Here is a 12,673-nt window from a genome sequence, read left to right as displayed (position 1 = left end):
ACAAACTTCAGGCTGAGGGCAGTGCTTGTTGTGAGCTGCAGATAAAATTCCACGTTCACATGATTGCACGAGGCTTACAAGGAAGTGGCCTTAACCTAAAAAAAAAAAGGAGCTTTGAGACTGGTGACTGCTTTGTAGGCCAGGTATGCTGGTGGTTGCATTTCCTTCCTTCTCCAGATCAAATGCTTCTGCTGTTTCTAATGACAGGCCCGTGGTCAGCGTCCCCACGAGCAGTGATCCCAGACCTTGCCCGTGCACAGCAGGACCTGAGCAGCGCTGAGCTCTGACATGAGCAGCCTTCACATGCCTACAAAAGAAACGCTCTCTTTCTACAAGCGTTTTCTTAATCATTACTTCCTATGTAATTAACTACAAAATGTTTGTCTTCTCTTTAAGGCAAAGGTTATTATGAACAAGTTGGTTTGGCTTGTGGTGTTATTATTTTTTTTTTTAGGAGAAAAAGGGAGGAAAAAAATGAGTGAATGAGAATCTGCTGCTGCTGGGGTTGCATCATTTATTGAGAGCTTTGCCTCTCTGCCTTGCTACAGTGTGTATTGCAAACCTCGCCACCGCCTTGCGCAGGAGGTGAAATCCTGCCCCGCTGAAGGGCTGACAAGAGCTTTGCCTGAGCCCCGGCTCCGCCGGGGAGCTGGCGTTGGGGTGCACGCCCCAACGCTCGTGGGGAGCGGTGCCCGGTGGTGTCACCTCTGAGGGGTCAGTGTCCACTGAGTGTGGACCTCCCGGCTGGAGGCTTCACAGGCCGGGCAGGATCGGTCCTGCCCGTCCCGCCGGGTCTGCAGGCACATGTGTTGGTGCAGCCGCTGCCCCAAATGGGAGTGAGCAGTTTCAGAGGGGTCCTCCTGCTCCCAGCCCTCTTTCAGATCGACCTGCTTTAGCTGCATGGCTCCAATCAGAATAATGCTGCTGCAAAGCCTCAGGTTCCTAGACGGCTGATTTCTAAGACAAAAAAAAAAAAAAAAAAAAGACCCTGGTGAAGGTAGACATCTTAGCACATCAACCTCCGCTCCTTCCTGGTCTGCCTGGAGAGAGCTCTGGTTCATGATGTAACTCACTGGTCTCTTGGGCTTGGTAAGCTGCAATATGTTGGAGTTTTGCTGTGCATGTATTGTCTTTGCCTATAAAACCTGTTTGGACCTTTGCGAAGGGCACCCGGATGGCTGATGAAAATGCCAAGGAGGAGGCTGAGAAAGCTTTCTGTGTTTCCCAGCTTTGCTCTTTTTCTCTTCTTTTTTTTTGTGGGCTTTTTTTTTTTGTTTTAAAGGCACCACTGTAGTTTCTAGTCGTCGTCTGTTTGGAAATGCTGCAGAGCATTTCCTTGGCCAGTCTGACCCGTCTTCCATCCCCTCCAAAGACCTCGCAGAGGAGAGGAAGCCTGTTTTCTTGTAAACAGAGGTGGCGAGGAAAAACTAAACTAGTACTAGCTCCTCTGCTTGGATCCTCATGGCTTTTAAAGCCCTTTCAAAGACCTAATCAGTCTTTCTTAAGATGCAATAATTTTTTCTTCCCCTTGAAACCTAAAAATAAAAGGGTGTGTGTGGGGTAATGCTTCATTACTGGTGGTGTGTACTCTTTATGGAGGCTCCCCAGCCACGGAAGGTTAATAATCGGTCTGGGGTCGGCGAGGGAATGGAGGCGAACGGCTGCAGGAAAGGGGGGAAGGAGGAAAAAAAAAATGGAGAGAGTGAGACTTTTATTGTGAAGCAGCCTGTGCTTGGCAGTTGGCTTTTGTTGGGACTGCTGCAAGAGCAGACATTTCTCGGCGGGGAGGGTGGGTATAGGATTTCCCTGCCAATCGGGAGCCGACGGATTGGGGCATGGGGAGTGTGAGCAGAAAGGGAAGTTTGCTCTGAATTTAAGGGAGGGGAGGGAAAAAAAAACCAACACACACACAAAAATGGAGGTATTGACACTTGCAGTGAAGTTGGTGCTAAGTTGGCTGGGTGGAGCCGTGGGCCGGTGGGAATGAATGGGCAGCGCTGCCCGGCTGGCGGTGGGTGCCCGGTGGGTGCCCCTCGGTGCTGGGTGCCGGCTGCTGCATCTGCCGGGTGGTGATGGAGCAAGGAGGGGAGAGCGCTGGCCTGGGGGGAAGAGGCTTCGAGTGCTTCTCAGGGGTTTCCTGTAGCTTCCTTTTGATCAAAATGCTTCAAAATTCACAGTTGGCTTTTTTTAAATTATTATTTTATTTTCTACCTTGATGCTGAGTTTTGTTTGTTTCAGAGCAAAGCATGGAAGTTGTAAAGCCGCCGCCGCTGCTAGCAAGGGATGTGTTTCTGAGATAGGGACCAGGAGAGCCCGTCAGGTGCCACCTCGGTTAGCCTTGCCTTGGCACCCAGCTTTTTGTTACTCTCACAGGAAAAAGCGATGGTTTCTCTCTGGCCTCTCTTGGCGTTGGAAATTCTGCTTTGAGAGCTCCCGCCTCTGGCCAGGACCCCGGGCAGCCCCGAGCTCCTGGTAATTGCAGCGAGGAGGGAGGGTGGTCGTTAGCTGCAGAGGTCTGATTGACTCCAGGGTTCCTGCAGCGGCTTTTCTTCAGGCATCACAGGCTGAGCAGCAGCAATGCCTCTGCGGAAGGGAGAGTGTGGATGATTTGTGGAGTGGGGGTACTGCTTGTAAAAGAAAGAAAAACTTAGAATTGGATGGCTAAGAACGACCTGCTGGGAATCCTGGGGCTTCCAGTATGAGTCAGTTTAATAGCAGGAATATCAAGACCTTTCCTTGTTGCAACAAAGGTTGGGAAAACAAGCTGGTCCCTGTTAGACAGACTGAGGCTCTTTATTTGCTGCTGGTGTCTGTGGCGAGGGCCGGGGTGCCCCTTCCCATGGGTGGGAGCCGTGGGGCTGCGCTTGAGTGCTGGCTCTCTGCAGTTCTCTTTGCATTAGTCTTGCAGCAGGGTAAGTCCATGAGAAAAATGAAGTTATTCCCAGTTGATAACACCTCCAGGTGGAGGAGAGGTAGGGTTTACAAGCAGATGTTTGCAGCAAGGATATATATTATTGGGTTAGCAAAAAAAAAAAAAGCTGATCTATGTTCAAACTTTGGGCTGTGTTTTTATGATCGTTTCTTGATGGAAGCTGTTGGCCAGTGTCTGCTGGAGGTATGTTCTGTTCCAGGCTATCTGATCGGTTGGCTGAGCTGAGGTTTCAGATGCTTACGGCTTGCTTTTTGGTCTGTGTCTGAAAATCTGAAGGTGGTGTGCTTGGGGCACAAGTCTCCTCTTGCTGAGAGCACCCAGACGTGGCCGTGTTTGCTGTTTGCTCGTGCTCGGGGGCAGGCAGCCACCCACAACCACCTTCCTCCTCGCTAGAGGAGCAATCCTTGAAGGTGCCCTTAGCTCCGTGCGGGCGGGCCTGGCGGGTGGTGGAGGCTTTCCCAAGAACCTGTGCCCAGCTGGTGTCCCTCGAGTTTCCTCCTTCCCATCAGCTGTGTGTTGCTTTGCAGATGATGGCATTTAGGTGCAGGGCAGGGTGGTCCTGCAGGCACTGCCGTGGCCCAGGGGCAGGGACCAAGTGCTGGATGAGCCCTCGCTGGTCTGCACGGGGTGGGGGGCTGCTGAAATCTGGGGAAGGCAGACCCCGCGCTGCAGTACCTGCCGGCACCTGGCATTGCAGCCGAGTTCACATGGAAACAAAAATGACAGCGTGGCTGGTAATAGCAATAGCAACACCAAAGCTCATCTCCCCTGCTAGCTTCGGACAGCAACTGATGTGGGGAAGGGCAAGCTGCTGCTGGGAATGGTTTTGGAGCTGATACACCGGGCTTCGTGTGTGCGTCTTACCTCTTTAGCTTGCTACATGGGAGATGGGCAGGTTGTTTTTTTCTTTCTTTAGCACTCAGTGCGCTTTAAACCTTGTGATTTGCATGGCTGCAGGCACCATCTGCTCTCCGTGCTGGCCTACAACAGTTGGCTTGACCTGGGCTTATTCTTCTGCGACGCAGGCAGCGTGCGGTGAACCCTTCACCCAGCCTGGCCCCGGCCCCGGCCCCGGAGGCGGACATCGCTGCCTCCCCGCTCGCACAGCAGCTTTGCAAGGCAGTCGCCATCTTTACCTTTCAGACCAGCTTGTCTCCTTAAACGCAGAGCTGTGTCAAAGGACCTCTTCTGTGTGTTTGGGGTTTTTTAATACCTTTTTCCTTTTGTTTTGTTTTGTTAGCTTTTTTTTGTCTTGCCACTTCAAAAAAAAAAAAAAAGAGAAAGAGAAGGTATAAAGGCTGCAAACCTGATCTAGCAACGTGACTCCAGGCGTGTGAAAGGCACAGGAGATGAGCAGGTGTTCGCTTTTTACAAAAAAAAAATAAAAAAAAAAGAGAGGGGAAAAAAGAAAAATTACTTTCTATAGGATTAAAAATAGAGCTCATTAACTTGAATAAACATGGATGTTATGAATGATGAGTTAGCTGTAGCTCACTGATGTTTTGCATTTTATAAGTTACGTTTGAATGAACTACAAAAAACCCCAAACCACCAAAAGCATATTTGGGCTGTAAATGTCGATAAATGATGTGTAAGGAGAAGTTTGACAGATCTGCCTCCCCCCACCCAAAACCTAAGAAGTTTTGGGGGAATGAGGGTCACCTCCTCGAGATGCCCTTCACAACCATTTTAATCCGCGCCTCTCCAGACATACTCAGCTGGATTCCCAAGCATGTTACACTCAGAATATCTCTCTGACTGCATCTTAACCAAAGAGCTGTGAGGTCTCGGCTCTGGGCGCAGCTCGAAGCCCCTCTGCTTCTCTGGTGAGGCAGGCTGTTCAGCTGGGGCCAGCCTTGTTGTTTTTTATCTTTGACCTGTGCCTTGGTGGCAGTTTCCTGGCAGCGTTACTTTGCAGAATGAGATTTGCCCGTGATATAAACAGGACGTGTCCACGATTGTCTCTTGTTTTAAATACGTGTGTATGAACATTGAGCTAAACCATGATATTTCTTTTTTTTCTTCCCCCCCTCCTATCCCATCTCTCCCCACCCCTAGCGAACAGTGCTGAGTAAGGGAGAGACAAGGAAAGACGCCTGCATGAAGACTGAGCTGCTGAAAGATATCACCAACAACAAAGAGGAAGGTGAGCACCTGCCTCGGTTGAGGGCCAGACCTTGCTTGTGAGGTCGGCGTGTGATGGGAACAAAACTGGGGGCTTGGAGATGTGCTCTGGCCCCTGAGCTCTCAGGTGTGCTCCCATGAACAGAGTTGCTCCGTTCTCCTCCTGTGTTTATTTTGAGCAGAGCTCTTCCCCAGAAGATGCAAATTTGCTTTTCAGTCCATCCATCTCCACCCACCTAAAGAATTATATCTCATTTTCACTTCTGCTTTGGTGTGGCTGTGAAGCGCAAAGGAGTTACTTTGAACCTCCTCTGTGTGACTAGTTTTAACTGAACTCTGATCTCCGCCACATGATGACCTAGCCCTTTTCCTCCCTCTATTAAAGTTCACTTTCTGTATTCCTATGAGTTTCTCTGTTGCTCCAGAACAGGCACCGATCGCTGCAGGATGGCCGGTGGGGTTAGACACTCCACACCTCGTGCTGTTGTGGGATGCTTCGTGGCTTCTGCGTTGTTTCTGCTTGCTTTTACTTTGTAGGATGCAGCGCACATGTTAATTTGATGAAGTCTTTCCTGTGTGGTTGTCTGAGTTGCATGCACACAAATCTGAGGGCTTAATAAATGTGTCAGTGGGATTAGGGAAAAAAAAAACCCACCGCCCTTTATCTCCACCTCCCCCCGCTTTCTTTCCATGGCTTTATTATTCCTTGACTAGTAACTTCTCATAGCTCTGCAGGGATTTGTTGTATTTTTGTTCTCCTTTCCATAATAGAGCATTAGAAAAGCACTGAACTGGCCCCATCAAAATACCTAGTCTTAGCTAGAAACAAAATTTTGGACATATTTCAGATGTGTGTGAGTATAGCATTGCTTTTTCTTTCTCTTCTGTCCAGCATAATGTTTTGTCAAGCTGCTCTAGTTAGAAAGTAAAGCTCAGAACAGGCAAAATATTGAATGCTGCGTCAGATGTGGCCACGGTGCTTGCATATTAACTGGGAGCACGTGAGTGCTGCTGCTGACGCCGGTTGCGTATGGACCTCTGGTCTGGGCAGACCAGAGACGAAGTCTGAGATGTCGGTGGGAGGTCGCGTTGCTCTGGGAGGAGACTCTCGCTTTGATCCCTTGCTTTGCTTGGCTCAGGACTATAAAGCTAGTTTATTTAGCTCTTGGTTGATCTTAAGGTAAGTGTCAAGAGTCTAAAAAGGAGGTAAAAATCGAGGAGGAGGGTGGGAACATTTCTGCGCCTTGTATGTCTCGACTGATTTTGACTTGAAGCAAATGCTGTGTGTCAAAAGGAAGCAGAGAACCCTCCCTGTGCAGGAGCAGTCTTAAGGCTTCACGAGGTGCTCAAATTCCAACCACTTCAGCTTACTGTCCAGTTCTGTTACCGGGAAAAGAAGGGTCCTAAAATGTGAACTGCATAGTCTCTGTTCTTGTCGTCATGTTCAGATTGTATCCTTCTTTTCCCAAGCATACCACGTGTGTAAAAGACAATGGTTTGCATGGTCGTTGTGCTATATGCATTGTTCTTCACTGACCTTTGTTACCCAGCTGTGACCGTCACAGGAGTTCAATTAGTTAATGTCCTAAAGTCTGTTTAGCGTAGTGTTTAGCGTTGGCAAAGAATTTACTTTTTTGAGTGTCGCGCGAACATGAAATCATTACAGCAGACTTGCAAGATGGCATGAAATAGTTTTTGAGCCCTGTTTCCTGACTCAGGGATGGGTGGCAGTGTATGGAGCTGGGATGAGTGGACTGGAAAAGCACCCTGAAGTCTGAGATTTCTCTCTCTAAGTTTGCTTGAACAGCCATTTTCCTTTAGTGAGGAGGATGGGACCAGTACTGTCTAATATCTTAATCAGTGACACAGACGGCAGGATCAAGTGCACCCTCAGCCAGTTTGCAGATGACACCAAGCTGAGTGGTGCGGTCGACACGCCTGAGGAATGGGATGCCATCCAGAGGGGCCTGGGCAAACTCGAGAAGTGGGCCCGTGTGAACCTCATGAGGTTCAACAAGTGCAAGGTCCTGCACCCGGGTCGGGGCAACCCCCAGTATCAATACAGGCTGGGGGATGAAGGGATGGAGAGCAGCCCTGCAGAGAGGGACTTGGGGGTACTGGTGGATGAAAGACTGGACATGAGCCAGCAATGTGCGCTCGCAGCCCAGAAAGCCAACCGTATCCTAGGCTGCATCCAAAGCAGCGTGGCCAGCAGGTTGAGGGAGGTGATTCTGCCCCTCTACTCTGCGCTGGTGAGACTCCCCCCCCGCAGTACTGCGTCCAGCTCTGGGGCCCTCAGCACAGGAAAGACATGGACCTTTGGAGTGGGTCCAGAGGAGGGCCACAAAAATGATCTGAGGGATGGAACACCTCTCCTATAAGGAAAGGCTGAGAGAGTTGGGGTTGTTCAGCCTGGAGAAGAGAAGGTTCGGGGAAACCTTATTGCAGCTTTTCAGTACTTAAAGGGGGCTTATAAGAAAGATGGGGACAGACTTTTTAGTAGGGCCTGTAGCGATAGGACAAGGGGTAATGGTTTTAAACTAAAAGAAGGTAGATTCAGACCTGATATAAAGAAGTTGTTTACAATGAGGGTGTGAAACACTGGCACAGGTTGCCCAGGGAGGTGGTAGTTGCCCCATCCCTGGAAACATTCAAGGTCAGGTTGGATGGGGCTCTGAGCAACCAGATCCAGTTGAAGATGTCCCTGCTCATGGCAGGGCGGTTGGACTAGATGACCTGTAAAGGTCCCTTCCAACCCAAACCATTCTGTGATTCTGGGATGCGTAGGAATGGGAATCCATACAAGTCTGCTGGTGCTTCTGGGTTCTAGTTTAGGCTGAGCTGCTGCAGTGCACTGATGGTGTGTTTGATGGGGGCCATGGCCTGCAACGTAAAATTAGATCTGTTCTGGATTTTTGTTCCGTTTGGGAAAATCCCCTTGGCAGGTTATCTGTCAGTATTGAACCTGGGATCGAAAACTTTGAGAGGCTTGAACTTGCAGATCCAAAGACTGACTAAAGGTGCTGTTTGGGCTAAAGACTTAGTGTGAATTACTGTGGTTTTCCCTCTTTCTACTCCTCCTTTTCTCAGAAGGATACTGACATGGGGGTCAGTATCAGATCCCCATTTGAACTCTGTTAGCACACACCATAGCTCCGCTGCTGCCTCTCTGAATGGCCGTTTATGAGTTACACCTCTACGTACAAGCTTGTGCTTTCTCTGTGTCCAAGATGAGCCAGGAAATTCAGGTAGCTTGCAGTCTTGAATGAGATGTAGGGGTCTGTCCCCCAAGCAAGGCACATCGGCACCGCTGCAACTGCTGTCTGGCTCCACCACTGATGAAGATCATCATGTTGGAGATCTCCATGAAGATCTCCTGTTGCAGGGAAGGTTCATAGTCTTGTGGGGCAATAGCTGAGCTGCCCCAGTTTATAATCTGCTGTTTTGAGGCAGTGCATCCCCTTTCTTGCTTGTCCTCAGCGTGCCAGCCTGTCATTTGTGACAACTCAGTACTGCTGCCCCAGGGGACGAGTTGTCGGGCTGGGGCATGGAGCTGGGTGGGTGCTCTCGGGGAGCAGCCTGGAGGTAGGGGTTCCTTGGGTGGGCAGTCGTGGTGGTTTGTTCTTTGTTCCTCGAGTGGAAGGTATTGCGGAAACGCACTGTTGTTACCAGCTGGGATGTCCCCTTCTGCCTTCATCCTGGTACTGATAAAGAGAAATAATTGAACTATAAATTCAACATACATCTGCAGGAACAAGATCTTTGTATGTTCCCAGCACTTTAATTTCCAGTTCTGGGGTTGAGTCCCAGCCTGCGTAAAGCCCAGTGTAAGTTGCTCAGTAGACTCAGTGTCCCCTTCTGTTTAAAACTGCTTGATACAGATAGAAAAAAAGCTGTGGATGAGACTGTGTTTTGTTGTCTGTGGGGAAACGTTGCATTTCAGTTTTACATGTGGGTGTGAGTTTAGGTCCATCTTTCCCTTTGACAGGGAGGGGAAAGGGGCAGAGAGATGGAAGAGATGAGCGGAAAAAAGTTGCACTCGTGTTTTGTTAGGCCATATTGTCTTTAGTCTGACTCAGAAAAAAACTAATTAAAAAGTGGTTTCCTTGCAATAATTGCAAGTGATTTCAGTTCTCCTCCTAACGTATGTAGCTCCTAACTCCGTGCTGCATCTCGCTTGACCTTTCAAGGCAAACCACTCCTTTTCTGATTCCTCAGCCCCAGAGATGGAAAGTTCCACTAAAGCAGCAGCATGAAGGAGCAGGAAGGGGACTTGGTAACGAAGTTCTCCATTAGCCTCGGCGTTTCTGAGGCTTCACCCGAGGCAGCTGTTTTACAAGGGCAACAGTGCTGGAGCATAGTGCTGGATGAGACATGCACAGTCACTTTGCTCTCAAATAAACTTAAAACTGCTTTCAGAAAGTGTCAGGGTTTTAAATTTCTGGAGGGACCTTTTTCCTCTATTTTTTTTGTTTCTTTTTTTCCCCTCTTATTGCAGATAGGAAGCTGCTATGAGTGAGGAAAGTGCTGCTTTCCCCTGAGCAGCTGCAACCTTTGCATTCCCAGGTGCAGAGATAGCTGCTTTAAAAGGAGAAAAAGAGTAATCTCCTCGCCTCGTTGTACTCGGCAGGGGGATCCCCTGCTGACACTGACAGCCAGGAGAGCAGCCAGAGCAAAATGATGCTTAGGTATTTTAGATGCTCACCCAGATGTGCACCCAGGTGCTCCCTGTGTTCGAGACCCCTGCTCCGGCGAGGCTGCACCCTGCGGCAGACAGGCTGTGGCAGCAGAAGAAACACGCTCGGAGCCCGGCAGCCCCAGAGCAGGAGCATCCCTCAGTCACGGACGAGCGTGGGGCCTCGTGGCCAGTGCTGTAACACCATGGACCCGATCCCATGGCAAAGGAACAAATTAATTTCATGCAGGCTGTTAAACTGCTTTGAGTCACCGCCGGTATTCACAGGCAGCCCACCAGCGAGATGCTGAATCCCATTTACCTGACCTCAGCGTAGTCTCAGTATTGAGCATTAACAGCAGAAGTTGTTCTAGTTTTTTCTTTTTTTTGCTGTTCTTTTCCTGTTTTGACTCTTGGCGTGTCTGACGGGAGGTGGGAAGCGGTGACACTGCCGCAGGTTGACAGTGCTCCGGGGCACTGGGAGGAGTGGCTCTTACGTTTTGGAAATACAGGGCTGGGCTCTTGGATGGATGTCACCCACCTTCATGGATTTAAAAGGGTGGGGGGAAGAAGAGACCATCAATAACTCGCCCGAGAGAGGAACTTTGGCCTGAAACACTTAATTCTCTTCATTTCTTGGCTTCAAAATGCTCTGCTTTTTGGCTTGAATGATAGAGGTGGTGCTTTCCCTTCCAGTGGATCCAGGATCTCTAGCCACCAATTCTCTCTAGTCTGCATGGTTTCAGTCCCCATCTCTTTTGTCATCCCTTTTATGTTAGCTGGGCTTCTCTCTGCTTTACAATTTTCTTTTTCTTCACTTTGAGGAGGAAGGGGGGGGAGAGAACTGTGTAACACAAGGATTATAAGCAGGTGCATTTCTTACTTTTAAAAGTTTATCCAGCAGGACAGTTGGGTATCGAATAAATGACTGTGGTATCTCTGGTGTTTTAAAGATGATTTGCAAAGTGCTTAAGGTAAAAAAAATCTGTGAAATGTGTGTATATATAAATACAAATGTATGCAGTACTTACTTGTACTGCCATTCAAAATGGTGAGCTTTTCATTTAAGCTCTGTCTTTGCTTAGTTCAGAGTTTGATGTTTCTCTTGCAGCAGCTGAAGCCTCGTGGCTCTGCTGAAGGCTCGGAGCTGCCCTGTGCTGTGCTGGGGGCACTCGAAATGCATGGAAAACATCGTGCAAGACATGGGCAGCTGGGTGTCTCGCCTCTACCAGTGCTCAGCACCAAGATGCTCAGAAAAACGTGTAAAAGTTCCAGATCAGATAATCGTGCATTCACTGTAGGATATTTTTTCTCCCCCCCGCCAGTGATGATTCCATTTTGGCCTGGAGTAAAAGGGCTCATAACACTTGAATATGTTTCTTATTTTGTCTCACTGAGCAGTGAGATCTGAATTTAAAAAATATAGTTTTTTCTCTATTTCAGAGCATACTCAAAGTAATACAGAGTTTTGAGCTGATCATCTGGCTGCCTGCATATGGAAAGTTTCTGGTGGCTGCTCATCCCCTTTGGTCTCTGCAGAGGCGATTGGGTTCCCTCTGCCTGTGGCTGGGACGGCTGGTGGGGACCGTAGCGCATCTGTTAGACAGGCTCTGCCTGTGGGCAGGTTTTGGCAGGCTGAACCGAGCTCCGGGGCAGGACTGGAGCCAGGTCTGGCTCTGCTGGAAGGGCTGGAAACCCAACAGGCAAAGGCAGTGGAGAGGAACCAGCATTGCAGGAGTCTGGGCTGGGAGAGCAGAGGTGGGTTTCGTTTTGCCTAATTTAGGGGTTTTTTTGAAGTTATCATTCTAATTCTGAACTAGTCCAGCTCATTTCTGCTTACACGTGGGAGGCATGTCCAGGCGGTGATTAGTTTATCCAAAGATAGATGTCTAAAGTCAGACTGTGCTTTTTGAGCTGTCATCTGCTTTCTGTTGGTTCTGACGGTGGCTTAGGGGCACCCTGGAGTTTGATGTCTTTTAGATACCTAAAATGAGATGAGGTGTCCTCATCCTGGCTGACTTAGCTTCTCCCCTACTTTCCTAAGATTGTGTTCTCTTCATGGAAGTTTCAATTCAGTTTTGAATGACAACATTTGATATGGAGAAGAAAACTTAAGACTGAAACTTCGGCAGAGGGTCTGCTCGAGCCTGGGGAGAGGTGAGGAGGGATGTGAACTCCTCCTTGCTCTCAATGAGTTATTAATTCAGAGAAGTGATTTAAATTACTGATTATTCTGTGCCACATGGAGTCTCAGGGATAATGTATCTGCATAATTTTCTGAGTCTTAAATTCCTTGTGTTACTAAAGTGTAGCCAGCTCCTAGAAGATATACCTTTACTGAAGTTTGTTTCAACTTGGTATCAGCTTCAGTACCTACCTGCGAGAACGGGCACCATAACAGAAAATAAATCTCTTGGGCAAGTAACCTGTCCTACCGTTGCTGGATTTTAAATTAATACCGAATGCTTGGATTGGGATGCAGGCGACGTTGTGGTCAATGTGACAAGCTTTTACTGCTGCATATGGTGTAGGGGATGCATGAGGGAGCTCTGAAAGTACTAGGATGCTTCTAGTAAATGAGGTTACACTTCTGTGGGCATAGGCTATATCTTTCTACCTTTTTTTTAATTAAAAGAAAGAATGGTTGTAGACTAAGGAACAATGAGGGACTTGGAGAGAAAAGTGAATACTGAGGAAACATAGTTTTGTTCTATTTAGAAGGAATGAATACTGTCAAGTTGTAAAGTTTTAGAGAAATACTGATTTTAGGTTTTTATTCACTTGCAGCACATAAGAGCAGAAAAGCTGTTGAACAGCATTTTCAAGAAGAGAACTCGTTGCCACGAGTTGTATTTGAAATCAAGATTTTAGCAGGTTTTCAGTGAAACTTTTTTTTAATAATGAAAAAGGGGAGATGAAAAGGTCACGTCAGGAACAAGTGT

At 48.4% G+C, this 12,673-nt stretch overlaps 1 protein-coding gene across 13 annotated transcripts in view; it reads left to right on the top strand.

The window, feature by feature from the left end:
* Positions 1 to 12,673, top strand: part of EHMT1 (euchromatic histone lysine methyltransferase 1) — a 124,900-nt gene that overhangs the window by 54,608 nt on the left and 57,619 nt on the right. For all 13 annotated transcript variants that reach the window (XM_072882906.1, XM_072882912.1, XM_072882913.1 and 10 more), the window contains one exon: positions 4,991 to 5,078. In XM_072882906.1, the coding sequence (XP_072739007.1) occupies positions 4,991 to 5,078 (88 nt within the window). Of the gene's footprint in view, positions 1 to 4,990; positions 5,079 to 12,673 lie in introns of those variants that run through there.

This window comes from Ciconia boyciana, chromosome 18 (assembly GCF_034638445.1).
Source record: "Ciconia boyciana chromosome 18, ASM3463844v1, whole genome shotgun sequence".
Taxonomy (NCBI): Eukaryota; Metazoa; Chordata; class Aves; order Ciconiiformes; family Ciconiidae; genus Ciconia; species Ciconia boyciana.
This window is presented reverse-complemented; position numbering and strand designations above follow the sequence as displayed.